Source organism: Chaetodon trifascialis, chromosome 2 (genome assembly GCF_039877785.1).
Source record: "Chaetodon trifascialis isolate fChaTrf1 chromosome 2, fChaTrf1.hap1, whole genome shotgun sequence".
Classification (NCBI taxonomy): domain Eukaryota; kingdom Metazoa; phylum Chordata; class Actinopteri; order Chaetodontiformes; family Chaetodontidae; genus Chaetodon; species Chaetodon trifascialis.
In genome coordinates this window covers 10,817,877-10,838,924 of record NC_092057.1, presented here as the reverse complement: position 1 = coordinate 10,838,924, position 21,048 = coordinate 10,817,877, and the positions used below count along the sequence as shown (strand labels likewise).

At 41.6% G+C, this 21,048-nt stretch overlaps 2 protein-coding genes across 4 annotated transcripts in view; both read right to left on the bottom strand.

Annotated features, from left to right (window-relative positions):
• Positions 1-4,579, bottom strand: part of usp34 (ubiquitin specific peptidase 34) — a 48,441-nt gene extending 43,862 nt beyond the window's left edge. For all 3 annotated transcript variants that reach the window (XM_070976241.1, XM_070976250.1, XM_070976258.1), the window contains exon 1: positions 4,251-4,579. In XM_070976241.1, the coding sequence (XP_070832342.1) occupies positions 4,251-4,293 (43 nt within the window). In that variant the 5' untranslated portion in view covers positions 4,294-4,579. The remainder of the gene's footprint in view (positions 1-4,250) is intronic.
• A 1,018-nt stretch (positions 4,580-5,597) lies between these two features.
• On the bottom strand, positions 5,598-20,924 carry xpo1a (exportin 1 (CRM1 homolog, yeast) a). Its single transcript, XM_070985240.1, has 25 exons — positions 20,271-20,924; positions 19,481-19,613; positions 19,144-19,245; positions 18,430-18,502; positions 18,251-18,312; positions 18,115-18,159; positions 17,839-18,020; positions 17,151-17,199; positions 16,933-17,052; positions 15,760-15,888; positions 13,834-13,992; positions 12,576-12,758; positions 12,212-12,350; positions 11,430-11,611; positions 11,006-11,162; positions 10,643-10,806; positions 10,285-10,419; positions 9,960-10,143; positions 9,342-9,448; positions 8,886-9,080; positions 8,604-8,772; positions 8,311-8,445; positions 7,894-8,053; positions 7,255-7,351; positions 5,598-6,484 (listed from the first exon to the last, which is right to left on the bottom strand). Exons 2-25 carry the CDS (start codon positions 19,604-19,606, stop codon positions 6,338-6,340), a joined length of 3,201 nt encoding a protein of 1,066 aa, XP_070841341.1. The 5' UTR covers positions 19,607-19,613; positions 20,271-20,924; the 3' UTR covers positions 5,598-6,337.
• Between the last annotated feature and the right edge of the window lie 124 nt (positions 20,925-21,048).

Below are 21,048 nucleotides of genomic sequence, written 5' to 3'. Positions count from 1 at the left end.
GAGTCACTTTATTTTTTTTTGTATTCCAAAAATAAGGAACACACTTCAAGTCAAATGAGCTGCAAAACATATTTTCACTTTCTGGCAGAAATTTTAAAGTTCTGTAATTAAAGTCATATTTTCTGCAATAAGACAAAAGCATGATGTGAAACAACAATCAGTGTTTTTCTACATGATGAACCAGATATTTCCACTTTCTTGTACCAAGCTCTATTCTGTAAATGTGCTTGTGACAAATATTTCATGTTTGTACCTTAATGTTGTTCATTTCAGGGTTAAAAGGCCTCTGAAATAACATGTATACAGTTACACTAAAAACGTCATTTCAACTGTAGAACCAAACACCCAGTGGATACAGGACAGCCTGTCGAACCTAAGGAATAGTTTCAAATGTCCAATTTAGTCAATTATCATAGCAAATTCTCTGTGAAAAGTCAAGTTTTACTGTGGATACAGAGGAATAAAGTCAGAAACAGAAACATATTCCACATCACTGGAAATGAAGTTTGAGGCAGTAGGAGTGGAGTTTTGATGTCTCGTGTAAAAGCCTGCAGGTATTTACTGAGGAGGTGAGTACTGAGCCTCTGATAAGTGTGCACACTCACACACATTACATATATAAATATACAGCATGTAACACACGACCACCACCTGTTCTTTCCCTATTGTGAAATGTCAAAGTAACTTCAGTTCAAAAAAAGGTCTATTATTTATTAACTGGAACTCTGACACCGACTCTTCGATATTTGAGTTGCATCGTCCAGCATATTTTTTAGCAACTAAACTCACTTATGGTAATGTTTTAGTTTGTGTGTGGTTTAAGACTTTTTAAACAGGAGGAGAAAGGCTAAATTCATATGATGCACTATTGTGACATAGAATAAAGATATGACAGGACTCAGGCCAGATCTAAAGATTATTTACAGATTCATCTCTCAATCGTCAATTTATAAAATGTCAGAAAATACTATCAAATATTCTATCATAATTTCTCAGAGGCCATGGTGACATCTTCGAATCGTTTTTGTCTGACAAACAGTCCTAAACCAAAAGATATTGGATTTCCACACATGAAACAGAAAAGAAGCAAATCCTTGTATTTTTGGAAACCACGTGGATCAGGCCTGTGTTAGGAAACACTGCCTGAACACAGCTCCCTGTTGTAAAAGGGGATTCTGTCTCTTACATACACACAAACACATGCTGCTGCACCAAATCTAAGGTCACAGGTCCCCTCCAGACAGAACACATGGACCTGCCAGTCTTGTAGACAGAGCTGTCACAGCTGACAGCACCATGCTGTGGAGCCCCCATCCCAGCACCACTTTGTATCAGTGAAGCTGTAAAAGCCCCACAGGCCTCATCCTGGCCCAAAAATACAACCAGGTCTCAGTGGGTTTCACCAATTTCACTGCTGAACCGCTGAGAAAGCACATCAACAGCAGATTTCCTGGCTTGTAATCTGAGTCAGAATCAAGCCACACTACAGCGAGGTCAAGCTGTGTGTGAGGTGGTTGCTGCTTGGTGCTATGCAGTTTACCATCAAGACTACTACAGCAGGTGAAAAAGAAAAGCTACTATCTGACTTTTACCATGCAACACACTCAATGTGACGAACGCTAGACAACTAGACAACCTCGCCTGGAGTTTCTCAAAAATATACACATATTCACGCACACATCAATGTCAGAAAACAGTCCTTTGGTCACTGCAATGTGTTGTTTTCTCCACACACTGTCCTGTCCTATACACACCAAACATTTGGATGCATTTGGACACAAATTTGACTCTGAACCTGTGTGGCCCACTGTCTCATAAACAGCTTTGTGACAGACAGCCAAACATCGAATAACAGAAGGTGGATTATTTCTATAAACTACACCTGACAACTTCAACCTTCACAGACCTGGAGTGAACTCCAGCAGGCAATTCAACAGAGACAAAAGCTATTTTTGCAGTGTAATCGCTGTAAAACAGATTAACTGTTTATTCAAAACACACTATACTGCCAAAGATTGGTGGACATTAGTTGGTTTGGGGTTCCCCTCAGTTCCAATAAGAGGAAATCTTAATGCTACAGCATACAATGATATTTTCGACAATCGTGTTCTTTGTGTAAACAGTTTGTCGCTTTCCTGCTTCGACATGACAATGCCCCTGTGCACAAAGCCAGGTCCATACAGAAATGGCTTTCCCAGTTTGGTGTGGAAGAACTTGACTGGTCTCCACAGAAGCTTGACCTCAACCTCATTAACACCTTTGGGATGAACTGGGATGGCAACTTCTAGCCAAACCAACATCAGTGGGCGTTTTCATTTTTAACCTATTCAGTCCATGGCTGCTCTGCTTCAGTGAGCAGCAGCTTCTATTAAGAATGGAAAATTAATGACGCTAACCTTTAAACGTCATTAACGTCTCTCTCCCTAACAAGAGAGAGACAAAAAGAGAAGCAGCCAAACAGAAAGGGTGCACGTGTTGGGCAAAGCAGGCTTATTTGGGTTTTAATGTAATACTATGTTATTGTATGATTTCGCAATTGATTTGTATTTAACTACACTGCAAGCTGGAGTCGCTGCTAACAATGACGACCAGGTGTGGAATCTGACTACAGTTTCATATGAAAAGGTCCAACGCAGGCGTAACACATGTCAGTAGAACCATGTGTGCATCTCTTGTATGAAAGGGTTATAATGCTCTTGAGGCCCAGTGGGAGCCAAAGATTTGAAATCTTGTGGAAAGTTGTCTCAGAAAACAGGAGGCTGTTGTAACAGGAGAATAATGCCCATTGTTTCCAAATGACACGTTCAGCCTTCACATGTCTGTGATGTTTGGATGTCCACATACTGGACAAAAACAGGTGGCCAAAACTCAATCACAATTCCACTTAAATATTTGTATACACTCACTTCCAACGTGTTTATCTTCTAACTAACAACGTATCAAGCTTGTCAAAAAACCTTGATTTCTCGGTGTGTTTCTCAGTGTGTAGCATGGGCTCACTCATTCAGTCAGGTGCAAGATTGAGTAAGTGGATTCCTACAGAGCCTGCAGGAGGAAGTTTCACTTCACACACGCAAGTTCGTGACACACAATAGGCTGGCCATACACCGGGAAACAGAAAATAAATCGCTAATCACCGCATAGTAACAGCTTTAATAACGGTGACAGTAACACACACAAAAAAAGCTTTGTTCGGTGTCATACAGACAGTCCTGAAGTGTAGCAAGGCCTGGTTAGCACACCTCGGACGAACAGCTAACTTCAAGCTATAAAGGCAAGCTTATATTTACGTTTGCTGGCTTAAGTTGACGTTAGCCCTGCGTGTGAAACGGGACTTAGTGGCAAGATTATAAATAATTGTACCACCAAAACGTGCAAGGATTAAGGCTAGTATGCATAAGACATCGGACGGAAAGTGTACACAAGCTACCTAGGATTAACGATGTGCTATGTGCCAAAATATGCGCCTCGTTGCAGCCATTAATTTTCTGGGCTAGCTTAGTTGCCGCTAGCTTCGTCTAGGTTACCATTTTAACGGAGTCGACAAAACACATAACAAAGTTACATCATTATCTTTTTGTCAGCAATATTAACAGTGAGCGTATTATTGACAGTTAGCAGGCCGATTTAAACTGTGAACGTGACCATCAGCCGAACAATGGGAGACAGTGTAGTGGACAGCTAGCAGACTGACCTGACAAACACATCAAACAAAGTCAGGCTGCTCGCTAGCTAAACTAGCTAACTTAGCTAACTTCCAAATCCGTGCAAGCTGCGTTTTAACAACAGCGGCATCCTTCAAAATCGCTTGTGCGCACCGTGTTCAACTGTTTTAACGTATTTCAAGTCATGGCTGTAATGTCACATGCAAAACTGATCGAGGTTATTAAATTTAGAGGCGATTTAGGAGCTAGCTTGTGCGAGTTCTGTGAGGAATGTTTGACAGACAGGCCCAAAACTGACTGCCAATTTGGAAGGGAAAATGGCATTTGCATTCATATCAAAGCGACACAGTCTGACACGAAGACATAACTGTCACCGACTGCAGAATATGCAGAAACAATGTCATTACTTCCACTGTCCTACTGTTGCAAAGTCCGGATGGAAAAGCGGGCGAATCAAGAAAACACAAAGTTATATATAGCTAGCCTCTTAGCTAACATGCTCCCATCAAGCTTCAGTGGACAGCGATGCTAACATCATGCAGGTTCAGCATCGTCTGAGGTAAATAAAATGATTTGTTTACTTACTTTCATTTAAAACCTCCACCAGCTCGGCGCAGTTTTCACACATTGTTCATGAAGAGGAAAACTGAGTGCACCTACTCAAACCATTGCACTGGAAACTGTTGTTGGCTGGCAGTTGGTTGTTTTTGGGGTAAAAAAAGGCCCAGTGGAGGGAGTGATTGGTGAAGGTTATTCCACTAAATGAAACCAGGGGAAACAAAAAGGTGTAGAACGTGATTTGCATCCAAGCGTAGCTGATGTACACCAAAAGTTAAGAGGCACTGGAAGGTAGAAATCGAGTCAGTCTCCAATCTGAGCGTTACTTGAGAGAGCAGACACAGCAGCCATGTTGAAAAAGGAGGGGGGGGCGATACACTGTGTAGATAGTTCGGGATTTTTCGTCCTGTCTCCTACACCCGTTCGTCTTTCTTCGGTACTCTCGCGATATCTTCACGATGAAGTAATGTTTACAACCTACGATGTCAAGGACAACTGCAGTGAAAATAATCTAGTGGTGAAATTAAATAAATCAATGCAAAACACGAATGAAATCTTAATGCTAAAAACTAAATGTCAATACAAAAATTTCATTTGATTTTTTTTTTGTTGTTTGATTTCCATTTTCATTTTCGCTGGCTTCTGTTTTGCTTCTAATTCCGTTCAAATCTTAGAAAATTAAACATGGTCACGTGTATCAGCTATACATGTAACACAATGTGAAAACATGACAACTAGAAAATAATGCTGTGTACTTACTCAAGAGGAAAACTTAAATATTTTGCTTATGTCTGTTTACATTTCCCAATGTAAAAAATCCTTTATTGAACTTACTGAGCAGTTCAATTGCTCATTATCCAAATACAGCATTTTATGTCACAGGGACAGCTGACTTTAAAACATTGTCTAAACAGCCAGATGTTGTAACTTTCTCATGACCTATAATGTAGTTTTTGTTCATGTGTAGGCTTGAAAACTTCACTTGCCAATATGGAGTTTCTCTCCCTGGAACCAAACCTGGTATAGACTTAACATGCTACAAACTTCAGACCCATTCAATGTGACAACTGGCAACTCCATGTTTCTTTCAGTCTTGATTTAAAGACCAGAACATGACACAGAAAAGGAACTTGTTTGGCCAGTGTCTGTTAATGCTCATCATTCCAGTGTCTATCCCCTGAATCAGATTCAAAGAACTTTTTACAGTAGATGTTTTGTCTGTTAGCACAGGTTGAATAATAACATTAATGATGACAATTACAGTAATACAATGCAACAATTAATGATGTTATGTTAGTTATACCTATGTTTTTGTTGTGGCTTTCCATAACCTTCAGGGCTTTGGGTAAAAAAGCAGTGTCACACAGACTTTTTTGTAAAAATAGCCAACTTTATATTGTCAGAGTACTAAGACAGCTTTACAAACAGGATGATATGCACACAGCCTTCCTTATCATCCAAACGCAGAGCGGTCCAACCAAAGATCCGACTCAATCAGAGAGCCAGAATTAAAAAAACAAAACACACACTGACAAACCAAAAAAAGACACCAAAGGAAGCAAGGAAGTACATGTCTACCCCTTGAGCATCACATTCGTCCTGCACCATGCACATGGCACTTCTGAAACCAGAGCAATCCATCAACTAACCATTGCAAGTGTTTCAACATTATATATTACATATTAACAAATAGGAGAGGAGGTGACTTGAGGGGGTGAAAAGGGATTAAAAATAACCTTGAACTCTTTCATTTTCATGCAGGTACAAAAGAACCACATGGCCAAACATAAAGCTTTAATGAGCAAAGAATTAACAAAAGATGGCATGTTACACAAAAAAAATCTTTGTATAAAATAGAGTTGTGAGGGAAAAAAAGAATGAAGGGTTGAGGGGGGTCAGGGGAGCTATTCTCATTTACATATTGACATTGATTTGGTCGACGTACAACCGAGTGCTGGGGTCCTTCCTCTGGCCCCTCATTCTTTTCAAACACACACACACACACACACACACTCACACACAAACACACTTGAAAAGAAAACAATTTATCAACAGAAAGCATCCTTGCTCTCTCTTGACCTGTCCCCCTCCAGAGCTGTTTTGTACATGCTGCTTCAGTCGCACATCTCCTCCGGCAGCTCGTGAGGGTTGAGGATGCCGGGCACTGACATCTGGAGCTTGTGTTTCTCCTCCTGGGCTTGGCGCAGAGCCGTCTCTCTCTCCTCCAGGAACAGGTCCGTCGTGTCCTCGCCAGCAAACTCCTGCAGGACCACACAAGAAGGAGGCTGAGCGGCGCTCACAACAGGCTACAGGCTTTACATTCAAGCTGGCCAAACTGCCATTTTCCCACAGAGGGAGAACTGTGCAGCGCAAACTTTCCAGAGTCTCTTCACTCAGAAGTTGAAATAATCTAAGTTATGATGCAGGCTGTACCCTTAAAATGCTTCCAATCAGATTAGACTATATTGCATGTGATGCATGTGTTGATTGCCTTTTTGCTTTTCATTTACTAGTGTGGTTTATTACAACTCTATCTCACAATATTCAGTGTATAAAACGTTATACCTCCTTTCATATACTGTCTAAATTCTCTGGCTCCACTTAAAAGTGACTATCAGTATAATCAGCTGCTACAGCATTTCTAAATGAGTGTCTGAGGCTTCACTGACAACCCAAAAAAAAAAAAAAAAAAAAAAAAAAAAAAATCACTTTACGCTGCCAATTTTCCAAAAACAAGTTTAACCTTGAGTGAGCTTCATTAGGCTTGAAATTCATCAACATGCCTGTTTTAACTAATCACTGATGTAAAATAAATGAGTAATATGATTGATCACACCAGACTGCCTCCTCTTGCTGCAACGCTCTGAAAGGCTCGATACAATAGCATAGTAATGGCTTCACTGTGAACGAGAGACTGCAGAATCTTGTTTCTGGATGATGTGGAAACATTACAAACAAACTTCCTGATCAATTACATGTTCCCCGGTCTGTTTCCTGGTGCAGGTGTTAACTGTTTCCTCTGGACACTCACCTTGATCTGCACAAGGAAGTCCCTCAGGTGCTCTTTGAAGGCAGGGATGTCCTGATTCAGGCTGAACAGACCCGTTACAAACACCTTCACCTGGGCACTGAAGACAAGACATTCAATTGGCTGTTAGTCTGAACACCACATCATCCAAAATAACAACTATAACGACAGCCCTGAAACAAATATGACCTTTTTATAAACTTCTTTCCTCTCATCCAGTATACTGCTATTTCACAATTCAACGCTAGTGACTCACTGCTGGATTTCAGGACTACAAACCCTCAGGGTTGTGTGTGATCGCAGCTGCATCCTTTGCTCAAAATGTGCTTTAAGGCATTAAGTGCATTCTGGTCTACTACAGCTGCTGTGGTTGTGTTGAAAATATCTCAGTCATTTAATTTTCTCTTTAATCCCCATGTGTTTGTGCAAAACCTTTTCCACGAAAAAGCACCAAATAGCAAAATTAACCACACACACACACACACACACACACACACACACACACACACACACACACACACACACACACACACACACACACACACACACACACACACACACACACACACACACACACACACACACACACACAGCTCCTGTAATCCCACCATAGTTCACCTGGAGAGGGTGAAGCCTACTTACTCTTGCAGATGGGGGAAGGCTGTCTTCAGCAGGTTGGCGATGTACTCCTGGACGTGTGCCTGGTTGTTGGCCGGACTTGCGGCGCTCAGAGCAACACTGACCTTCCCCTCCTCCACCAGGTTGAACATGTAGGCCAAGATGGTGGCGTGCATGGTCAGACCTGTAGACAGCAAGCAGGCAGGCAAGGGGGCTCATCAGTTTTTGTCACTTTGCCTTAACTTGACTATTTATGTGTTAAAATTAGGCGTTTCACAGCCGTTTAAACTTCTGACATTTGAGAAGACAATAAATTCTATTTTATATAATACATTTTAAGATGAGAGCAAATGTGTGCAAACATAAAAAGTAAAATATTTGAGTGGAACTTTTACTTTCATTTCAACCCAGGTGCCAGCTGACAACACGTCGGTTCCTTACCTGCAGTGTGAGAGGTATCAGTGACCACAGAGAAGATGTGCTGCAGGATGTCACAGAAGTACGTCTGGTAGAAGCTCTGTGCTGCTGCCTCCTCTCCAGACACGTTCTGCAGGAGAGTGTACAGGATCTGTAGACCTGCAGGAGACGAGGAGACGCCCATTAGACCAACAGAAAAATGAAGATGGCATCAGATGTCCGTGATGTAATTCTGTGTTTCAACTAAGATTTCAGATTCAGATTCTTCAAAATCTCTCTTGTCAAACAGGCTGAGATGAGTAGACGCCACTTCAGACCTGTGTCGGCCACATTCCTCATCGTGTGTTTGAAGGCCCAAATGATGGAGTCTAGGATCAGTTTGAACTGAGCCGGGGCGATCGACAGGAAAGCTGGGAAGCACTGGGAGGTGGCGGCTTGAAGGAGGTAGAAGAAATGGGTTCTGTGTTCTGGGAATTCTTCAAAATCCTGATAACATAGGAGCAAAACAAAGAGGAGTTAAAGTCTGTAACTTCGTAACTGTATTCATATTTTCATTGTTTTCTTCTGGTACCAGGTATGATGCAATGACTCAGACAGACCTTGTTGATCATGTTCAAAGTGCACTCGAAGACCGCATCAAAGATCTTGGGGATTTCTCCTGTGATGTGGACTCCCAGCTTGTTGACAATGGTTGCCATGGTGCTGAGGACCTCAGGCTCCCGGGCAGCCGGGACATTCCTCTGGTAGTCGATGAGCACTGCCTCCAGCAGGGGGGGCACAAAGTTCTCTGCCACCTGGAACACAGAACAACAGGAGAACATGTTAAAAGACCCACCAGCATAATTCTCATGACGGTACCGTTAACTATTTTTAATCAGAACAAGTAGACATGGAGCCCAAAGAAAACAACCATTACATTACAAAAGTCCAAAATCATATCACTGCTGAATTAATTAGAGAGGAGGCTTTATGTAAAATACTGCTGAAAATAAAATTTATTATAAACACAGATGTAAATTTATTGTAAACACATTCAAAAACAAATGCTGACTCACCATCTGAGGATCATTGGAGCGACTGACCCAGCCTGAGATCAGCTTCAATGTCTCTCTCTTTACTGTCCTCATACTCCTGATCAGGGGCTGTTTGGTCACCATCTCACCTGTAAACATGATGAAAGACATGTATTTAAACCTGCATTACTGATTTTTTGAGAAAGAGTGAAACTGCAAGAGCAAGAGCCCTAAATGGCTAAAGACCTCTGTTATAGAGACATAATATGCACACTGAAGTATCAAACTCTGTGCAACTATCAAAAGACATTGACATCGGCAACAGAACACAGACACTAGTGTTTTAATTAGTAGAATGAAATATTTCTCAGCTCTACCACAGAAATATTGTTTAGTGAGCTGGAAAAGAGCACTTTCTTAAATATGCTCACAAAAGATGTGGGTCTCCAGAGATTTTATGGTGATTTAACTATGGTGACACAACAGTGACACAAACCTAGTTCTGTTTTCAGTCATGTGAATCATAAACACACAATTTGTTTTCCACTGCTGTTAGACCCAAGAGGGGTCTCTTAAATCATGTTTTCATATAGAAAAGGACTGGCATCTTGCATTTACTACCCCAACCCTAAAAACACACACGCACACACAGGAACTAACCATTGGTCTGGACAGCCGAGGAGATGTTTTCACTCAGGCACTTGTAGACGTTGAGCATGTCCAGGTAGATTCGCCCCAGCTGGACAACAAAGGGATGACCAACAGCTTTACAGGCTCTGACATTCGTCTTTAGGATGCTGCCCAGCTGACGCACTGTCTCTGCATCCTTCAGGATGTCCACATTCTGCAGCAGAGAGTCAAAATTTAACATAAGCAGCAAATTTCAACAAAAGTAGGCCACAGTAGGTTGCATTAAATGAATTGTCTGAAGGCATTAAGGCAACATCGGTGAACTATAATCAATCAGTCCTCCTGCTGCCCTCACCTTGGTGGCCTGCTGGATGATGCTGTCCCACACTTGGTTAGGTAGCAGCATGTACTTCTCTATCAGAAGCTCCTGAACTGCCTGGTCTGTCTGAGCTCCAATCATGTAGCCAACAGCCTCATAAAATGTATGAACCTACAGAGACGAGGGATACAGCTCATCTGCCTCAGACCATCACACAGCACTATCAATGTATGTTTGGCACACATAGAAACAAGAAATAAAGAAATGCAACATACAGGATGTCATTTGGAAAAAGTCTAACAAATAATGGCATTACAATAAATAAATAAAAATGAATGACATCAAAACTCAAAGTTGTGTCAATGCTGACAGGAAGTCTAGAGACAGGACTGACCTGCTGTGGCTGCAGGTCACAGATGATGGTGTTGATGTTGTTGAGGATCTCGTCGATGAAGGGCATCACCTCGCCCACCTGCACCTGGACAAAATGACGGCGGCACTTCTGGGCAATCTTGATGAAGGTGTCACATGCCATGTCCTGCACACCATCGTGTGTCTCTGTGTCACAAAGAGGAAGATGAATCCCAAAGAAACAAGTAACAGTTGCACTTTCAGTAAATGTCCAATTCTGAATATTCAGGTTTGTGTCAGGTTTCTTGTTTTGGCTGTAAACATCACAGTTTGTAACCTCATTTAATCTTTCAGAAAAGATGTGTTTAAGGCTTTAAACAGAAGTAGTACTTTTCTAGTTTCTCACCGTGCATGAACTCAAACAGCTTGTTGACGACAGTCTTGAGGAACTTCCAGTGGGCTCGGAGGAAGCGAGGATACTGGCCCACAATATACATGATGTTGGATGCTATGATGGCCTTGTTGTCCTTCCCTCTCTTCTGCTCACACAAGCCTAGCAGGTCCTGAGCGCATAAAACACACAATCAGTTAACGTTGGTCACAGTTGGGCACACACCAGAGCTGCTGTGTCAACAACTGGTCGGGTCTCGAGATACAAAGACGCAATTAGTATTAATTACACTGGACTCTGAAGTTAGCTGAATAAATGCTTTTGTCACAGCCATGTTGCCAGACACAGCAAGTCTCCGCCCACAGCTAGACTAACCAATTTCTGCTCATAGAGGGATGATGCCGGATGCTGATCTAATATAAAATCCTCTGTGTCCCACCTTGATGACAGTCACCAGGAACCTCTTCTCGTCCTCCTCATGCATCGCCCCGCTGATGGAGCCGATGGCCCAGCAGAGCATGTTCAGGTTCCTCCACGACCACTCAGTGCCATTCACCTGGTTGTGAAGCTTCTCTGTCATGATGCGTTCAGTGTCAGCGTAGTCCAGATGGGTCAGATACACTGCAAACACAGAGTGAGACGGATGAGTCTGTGGTGTGGGTCTGTGGTGGGTGGGTGTGTGTGTGTGCGTGTGTGTGCGTGCGCTGTGCTATGTTGACGTGATTCTAAGTTCTTGGTTGCCATTAATCAGCAGTGTAATAAATATGAATCCCTCCCTTTAGCTCATTGGTAGCAGTTTCCTTCTCATACAGGGTAAAAATAATTACGACCCAACATTAGGTGTTACTCTCAAACTAAAGTAGTCTGACACCAGACAATTTAATTGGTTTCTAAGCAGCTGAGCTCAAATTCAATAGACATCCCTGACCAAAACAAATTCACAGTAAACAGCCCTCAGCCAGGTTACTGAATTGAATGGAACAGAATGTAAACACGTGTGGCAGATGTGTATGAGTTAATATAGGACAGAGGAAACCAGAGTACCAAAGACAACAAGGAACAGACCTCAAATAAATAAAAAATACAGTACCTGGAAAACTAAAAAAGAAATACTTAACACTTTACATTCCAAAAACTGACATTTTTGATTAATGTGCTCACTTAAATGTGTATCTTGAAACACAACCATGTATTTATCACCACAAGCATGCTTTAACTTACCAAGAGTCTCTCTCATGTTCTTGTAAAGGTTAATGGCATCTGTGTCCTTCATGAACTCTCTGACCACCTCGCCCTGGTCGTTCTCCACCACCAGCACCTCCTCTGGTTTGGCCATGCGACTCACCATCAGCAAACGCACCTACAAGAAGAAGAGGAGGAAGATGAGGAGGAGGAATGAGTTGAATGTGAGTCTGTGACAGCCTCTGAGAGAGCCAACTAACCAACCTTCCTAATTTCTAAACTGACAGACATTTTCAATTATTTTTAAATGTTTAAAATGCATTGTAATGCAAGTATTTTGATGAATAATCCCTATTAGGACAATTAGTTATTTTAATACTGATCAAAATAATCAGTCCCCTACCTGGGAGAGCACAGGCAGGTAGAGGTGTCTGCGAGGCGGGACGTCAGACAGCAGCGGCGTGCTGGAGGTGGAGAAGGGACTCTCCCTGTAGAGCTCTGCTGCTAGGTGGTTCCAGTACTCCAGGCAGATCTTAAAGATCTCCGTCTCCTCCACCTCTGACACCAGTAGCATGTAGTGTAGGGCCTGAGGGTGGGCAAAGGGTAGTGAGGTCACATGACAGCACCAACGGTCACCAGCTTATAGCACACGTTACATCACATGTTAGGACATGAAACAACGTAAAATCACAGATGGTTGTTGGGGTCTTTATTTCTCCTGCAGTGGCAGCAACACCTAGTTTGAACTTTCACACCAGTACAAAATATCAGCTAAATTTCTGGGTTACACACATAAATGACTATGCTACTGTGAACTAATGGAATGAGACAGAAGCTTGGTTTATTTCTAAACTGACTTATTGTCAGGTACCATCTTTGTAAAGTACAGACTTAGATTATTCAGTTTAGGTTTATTATTTATGGAGTTCACTGTATTTTATTACTTTCCCACCCTATGGAGAACTGTTGTGTTTCATATTAAATACACAAGTGAATGAGCAGAGATTGTGATTGGTTCGCTCTGCCCAGTTTGTCTTCACGAACATGGGGCTGATTAAAAGTGGCTTTATGAAATAAACATTTTCTATTTTTTAATATGGTTATTTAAAAATGTCTTATTTACTTTGAACAATAGCCATCTGTAGTGTCCTCATGCTTTTTTGTGACTTTTGTGATCTCTCTGTGCTTCTCTGTGTCTACCTACAGCAAAATACCAACTTAACAGTCTTTTCTTGAATAAAATGCCACACAGACTCTTGCTGCCGTTTTCTCTTGCTGTCAACATCTCAGTGTGCTCCTGAAACAATAATTAAGTACTTATACAAGTGGACAAACAGTCACAGGAAAGGTGGTCCTTCCCACTGTAATTGGTCCCAAATGTATGTCATTGCAAAGGTGTAATCACGAAACCACATACAAGGAAAAACAGGAGAGGGGCAGGAAACACAGTCCTGGATATGAAGGGGGGTTTCTTTCTAACAACTCTGAAGCAGAGGCGGAAATGACTAAAAGCCACCAGCTGAGAGTTGTAGGTTTGTTTACTCAACCAGACCTCAACAATCAAGTTCACCTTTCTCATGTCAAACAGAATTCCATTTGATCAGTGAAAATGTCCTCTCTGTGATGAAACTCATTTAACAGGAAGGGATTCGCCCTCTTACCTCCATGAGTGTCTCCCTCAGGTTGGGTCTCTTCTCGATGAGCTGCCCGTGTTCTTTGAGGAAGGTGCAGAGGAACAGGCTGAGATTCTGGATGAAGTTCTGCTCGTCGTCCTTCCCGTTGGCGTAGGCCAGTCTGATGTTAGTGTTCAAAGGCAGCATCTGACCAGATGACAGAACAAGACTTCACAAACTGGCCTTTATTTATTTATACAAATGTTGTTTTGTCCCAATTGTTTTACCATAATTGCATCCATAGTGTGTTTTATTTGAGGAAGCTGCATTTACTGTAAATAGGTTTAGTCATAAAGCAATGTGCCATGAGACCTCCCAAGATACCATTTCATCTAAAACTACAACCCCAATTCCCAAAAGTTGGGACTCTGTAAAGCATAAATAAAGCAGAATATGATCATTTGCAAAAACTTCATCATCTGGCCGGTAACATCTGTTATCAGGGAACATCGCTTTTTAGGGCTGACAGACTCACTCAGACCTCTAGAGAAAACATTTTCTATCATCTGTCAGCATCATTTCACTCTTCCACTGTCCCAATGATGACATCTGCAGGCAGGCAGAGCTGTTAACATCCTCCTGGTAAAGCGTGTGTGTGTGTGTGTGTGTGTGTGTGTGTGTGTGTGTGTGTGTGTGTACATGCTGATGGTAAATACACTACGACCATTTAGAGTAAATCAAGATTATATGATATGACAGGTGATCCTGATCAAATTCAAGGCTTCAGGATAGTTAAAAAGTTTGATGATTCACATTTAAACAAGTTATGGTTACTGATACCTGATCTGTAAACTGATCAATAACACAACACACTAAACAGAGTCTGAAGACATTTACAGTTGGTGCCAAATCTGAATTTTTGCTGTGTCACCGCTTGGCTTTGAAACAGCCTCTTGAGTTTTCTTTGTTTTTTTCTTGATTGTATCACTTTACATTCTGGAGATATTTCTGGCTCATCTTTTATTCCCTCTTTCTCACTTTCCCTGTAAAGCACTCTGTAGCTTATGTTTTAAGATGCGCTAATAAAGTCTGCTGCTTGGTAAAGAAGGATGCGTCAGTCAACAAAATTACATGAGCATTAAATGATACTCTAGAAAACATCAGTTAATGTTACCGACTCATAGAGAGTGACTGTTATGTCTTTTTATTTAACCTTTATTTTACCAAGCAAGACATTAAGAACAATTTGTCATTTACACTGACGCCCTGGCTTCTTTGTGTTGCTCATCAGATGTAAACTCTTGGTAGGTGTGTTGAGGGTGTCAGCAACCACACCTGTGTCAGCTAACTCTATAAACACTTTCCCTCTGTGCCTGAGGGAGTTCAATGGGACCAAAACCTTGCTGTGAATCTATCAATCTCTGAACACATATAAACACACAAAATTAAAAAACACTATGCCTTCTGTTTTTGGAATATCCCCCTGCAGCTTTCAACTGCGATGTCCTATCAGAACTGTTGAAATCACACTTTCACTCCACCTACAGATGTGTTATTTGTGTCCATTTGTAATAATAGTGAACACAAAACTGCTTACACCACTGACAATGTAGTGTGTGTGTGTGTGTGTCTGTGTGTGTTTGCATGCACAAGCACTAACAGGCTGATGGCAAGTCAGAGATTGTGTTGCATGCAGACTGAATGTACTGGATTTGTGTGTGTGTTAGAGTGAGAGAGATTGGAAATTATGTGACAAGAGGAGGTTCGCACAAAGTGTGTTTTTGTGTATGTAATAACAGAGTGGGCCCATGTAAGTGTGCTTGTGCGTAATCATGCAGAGTGCAATTAACTTGAGCACCACTTAGAGTGATTGTGATTTTGTGTGTGTGTGTGTGTGTGTGTGTGTGTGTGTGTGTGTGTGTGTGTGTGTGTGTGTGTGTGTGTGTGTGTGTGTGTGTGTGTGTGTGTGTGTACCTGTTTGAGCTGGCACATGGTGAGGGTAAACAGGTTGACAAACTGCTCCTCGTACTGGTTGACGCTCACTCCGGCGATCTCCGTCAAACATTTCAGCGTCACGTTACGAAACATGGGCACGTTCAAGAACTGAAACACACATAAACAATTTATTAAAATAAAAGTCAGGTCAGTGCTGAACTGCCACTTTAACTGTCCCATCTGTATTTTAAGCATTATTTTTCTAAGAAAAATGGCACATTCAGTGTTTACATCCATCAAGGCACTTATTTTCAGGCCTGGCTGAAAACTAGTCACAAAACTGGTCAGATGTGTGACAAAATGCAGAATAAGGTAGGGTTGGAACTACAGATCTTTTTGATTAATGTGTTTTTGTTTTGCTTTTTACTGATTAACGGCTTAATGGCCATGTCTATTTCTCTGAGTTCAGGGTGACGCATACAAAATGCTCAGCTTGTCAACGCCCAAAGATAATTAGTTCACAATGACATAAAACAGAGAGAAGAAGTAAGTCCTTACATTTCGGCTTAATAAATGACAAACATTTACTCTGTTATCAAAAATCATTTTCTATCAATCAGCTCATTGAATAGTAAAATTTTCAACCAACATTTGTGGACTGTTGGTACATTCAATGCTCTGAAAACTGTCCCTTTCCGGTACTCCATGCTTTACAGACACGTGCAGTAATGTGTGTGAAAGCTCCCTGGTCAAGTTGCAGAGGCAACCAGATGTAAACCAATGGTAAGCACTTAACAGTACTGTTTCTCTGTTTGTTACGCTCCTGGAGGATAAAGCAGTGCAAGAGCACCTTTGTCAGAGGACATTCTCACTGGAGGTGATCGCACAAACAAAACATACTTCTCTGAAAAATCGGTACAGAACGACAGTTTGGTTTGTTAAGGATCAAAGCAGTTTCATAATGTTCAAAATATTCTAAAGAGTTTCATCATCTCATGTTTCAATGGTCGGGCACTCACTTGTGTCAGAGATGCTCTCAATGGTCAGCAGTGAGCATAAGTAAACTTTGCACTGCAGCACAGAAGTTTCTTCTTCTGGCAAACTTCAATCACCATTTCATGGACAATAAAAATGATTTGACTCTGTTTCAGCTGATTTTATAAATGTTTCACATAAAGTTTTGATTCACTGAATGAATCCTAGCTGGCTTACCTTGTACACCAGAGTGCTGATGAGCTTGGTCTCGAAGATGTAACCTAATGGAATCCAATTCAGGAAGCGAAGGAGAGTCTCCAGCGTGGCATGAACTAGCGGGGCATTCTGGGAGTTTTCCTACACAAAGAGGTACATATGATAAAAGATTGTGGTATCTGTTAAAAATCAGAGGCAGATGCTGAGAGCTGTTTGGTCTGAAGTCAACCTTGTCTTACCATCACAAACTGGCACAGCTGGAATATTTGGGAGAACTCATTGCACATGCTGAAAGACAAAAGAGTAGAGATCATGAGCGAAGGTGATATGTTTTAAGCTGACAGACACAGAACCTGATCTTAACCCCAAATTTTTTGCCCCAAACCAATTTGACCAAATTTCCCCTCAGATCAGCTTCCATTACACGCTCAGTTTGAGGGTGTCATGTCATCTGATGAACTGAAGTGATCAACAATCTGGCTGTCAGACAGTTTCTGGTGCGAGAAACTGAGTCTGCCATTTGCTTGGAGCAGTTCCACAATTCAATTTCCCCAACTCTTATAAACTGTAGGGAGCTTGTTTTAATACTATTGAAGTAATTTCTGCATGATGTTATTAAAACTATTGCCCTGACTGAGACTGATTGATTTGGAAACATGTCCACTAAATGGCACATACTCATTTACTGCATTTTAAGTACTTCAACCACATGGATGAACACAAAAAAGGCAATCTAGATAACACATAAAATGTATGAGAAAGAATTCTGAACTTTTTCTAGATTTTTTTTTCAGTATTTCAGTTCCCAAATTGGTGGATTTCCATTTTCTATTTTTCTGCAGAAGTGGAGGCACAGATGATTAACATGCCACAAACAAAATGTAGCAACAACTCTTCACTTTATACAAGTCACAGTTAATCATTTACCTGTCTTTCAGGTGCTTGGCCTTCACCTGGGTCATCTGGCCACTGGAGAAGTCAAAAACCTCCTCGCTGAGCAGTTTGAGGATGATCATGTTGTTCTGACAGAGGCTCTCACTGGTCCGGCTCGCACCCACAATATCACTGATGAAGGTGGGCCAGTGTTTGGGCCATTCCTGCTTCAGGATCTACACCAGCCCAGAGAGGAAGAGCTCTGTGAGCCACCAGGCTAATGACATCATGACAACCATTGTTGTGTTAAACAATCGAATCCTTATTTACCTGTACGAGGATCATGTTAAGTTTTGAAATGTAAACTCCCTCTTTCTGCAAATCAATATCAAGAGTGACATCATCAGTATTGAGCAGCACAAAGTTCATTTATGAAGTGCCACATCTTACATTAATGTAACTTCACCTCCATGTTTGCAGGATCAGAAGAGGTCTTGATGATCAATCCAACAACATACTTTTTGATGCCTGAAAATGCAGCCAAGAGCTTTTAATGGAAAATGCAAAGAGCAGTTTCCTGACAAACAAAATATCTCAGACAGAAAGCACTTTTCTAATCGGTTTATTTAACGTCATTAAACTGACCTTCACACTGATTTCTAGGGAGAATCTTCCAGCGTGTTTTGATGACGGTCTCCAGAATCTGCAGTGCATAATACTAAGAGAAAAATTGAGACATTTTAGAGCTCTGAAAGACACAGAAATGTTCTTCTCATCAAGAGCCAATTAACAACAAAGTGCCAACTACAATATAGTATTTGTACTGTTGTGCCTCCCTGGTCATGTCATACACTTACAGCTCTGTGCAGTCCAAAATTTATGACCCACCGACTGTAGCCATGAACCATACACACCAAGAACATGTACAAGCACGTTCATGCATACAGATATTAGATGTAGTATCAACAGAACTATGTGTACCATCAGCGTCAGTTTTTGGACTATTTCTAACTCAAAAACTTGGAGAAAATCAACATTTTGACAGCACTGACCACTGATGATCATATCATCACAACAACAAATGCCTCACACCAAACATTCAGCAAAAATGGAAAAACTAATAATTCTGCAGATAACCACAGATTTAAACACAGTACACTTCCATTAGCTAGAGAAAATCCAATAAGTACAGTGGAGATAAGGCAGAGTGAATGCTCAAACCTCACTGCCCTGAAAGCCTTGGCCTGATGTGGATAAACTGACAAACATCAGCTCACATTATTACACTGGCCCCGAGACTGTCAACAAGCAGCTGATGCAAGTTCATAGCTTTTCTCTGTTAAAAGATCAGGTACGTACTTTAGTTTTCATGTTCTGAGAGAACTCCAGGATTGTGTCGACCCTAGTCCAGGCGTCTGGATGGTCCTTCAGGTTGGTGAGAACTTCCTGGGCAACTCGTTGCTGCAAGAGAGCAACACAGCAAACCTTTAATTGGCCATGAATCTTTAGGTTTTAATAATCACAGGTATATTTCCCCTATGTGAATATGTGGATAAAGTAATTTTTATCATTGAAGATATACATGTTTGCCCAATGAGATTTATAATCAAATATCACAGATTTTTGTACTGATTACGCGTGGATCCCAACAAGACACTTAAAGTGGAAGCCCTCAATGGAAAGGAGGAGTCCTCACCTGGGATCCAATGTCGTGGTACATCGAGTTGACAACATTGTCCAACAGGTTGATGTCCAGTTTCTGACTGAAGTCCAGCAGCTGTCTGGCTGGGTGATCGGACAACATCGTCATTTCTGCTGGCATAGAGCTTCTGGGGGGAGGACAAACTATTTAAACGTCAAGCACAACAGCAACTGGCACACTAGTGAAACATACAAAATCTACAGATCAAGTTTACAACGACTACAGTTTGAGTTCGAGTAGAACTTACATATTTTACTAATATTCTAAATACTATACAACAAACTATGGATATCCAACATGGCATTTAATAGGTGCATTTGGAAATGTGTTCCAATACACGTGGATGAATTTAAATATTACAAGCATGGCGAGTTCTTCATTCACGTTTTTCAGCAATCAGCCTGAAACAAGTTATTCTTGTTCAGCTAAAATGTGTCAAGGCAGCCCTCTAAAGCTTCAGTCAGCCCTCGTGGTCCAATTATGACATCCATTGACACTAACCCCATGTAAAGCGTGGAATAACGCCCCCACCTGGCTAACTCGGTGCGTGGAGCAGCAAACACCACAACCCGAATGATAGACCCGTTTTACGACTGTTAAGAGCAAATAAATGAAAATAGTGGGAAACAGACCGAGGAGTAACCAGTCCCCCGGTTATAATGCGCCATGCCATGTTTGCTTAACCGTTAAATAACCCCCACCCCAAAACACATCACTTTTTAAACTGACGGATGCTAACGTTAGCCCACGATGGGTGAGTTACTGTTGATCGGGCTTAACTTACCTGGTGTGTCCTGTCCGCTCGTCGAAAACACCTACTGGTTAGCTGATATAACTTGAAGTTGAAGACCAGAATATTAATCTTCTCAGTGCGATGAAAGCAATTGTGCTATGTTATCTCATGGCACACGTTTACACTGCTCCTAACATTCGATAGCCAAAAGCTAATGTTAGCTTGCTTGGATGACACTAACTGCACTAATTTCAAAATACGTTCCGATGAATACTTATCGAGTCTTGGCGATGTACTGAGATCTTTCCGCAGTTTACAACAAACTACTGTTTCCTGTCTTCAAACAGTCTCAAACATATCTTTCATTTGCTATCAATAACTACAGCCGACTCCCACCAGGCTAATAGCAACTTAGCGTGCTAATGGAAAAGTCAATGATGATTCAAGTCTGCTAGCTAATGTAAGCTAAGCTAACAACACAGATTCACGGAGTCAGGTAGAGCGGTATTCCGGGTCATAATCACGAAGTGAAAGAGTCTCGTTTTTATTTCTGATTCTATTCGCACACACTGTTAGAAAGCAGAGATGTTTTAATGCGTGCAAGTGTGCTCTTCCTCTAAGCTCATGCTTCCAACCACGGACCGGTTGAAACCGGTTGAGACCGGGATATTCATTCTCGGTGTTTCGGCCCGCCGCGCGCCGCGTAAAATTTGGACTATGTATCCGCCCATTCAGTAGCTGAGTGGTTGTTGTGGTGCAGTCGTCATGCCTTGTCATAGGATGGGTGGGGCTGTCAATCTGACTCAACCTCCCTCCCTCTGTGTTTGCT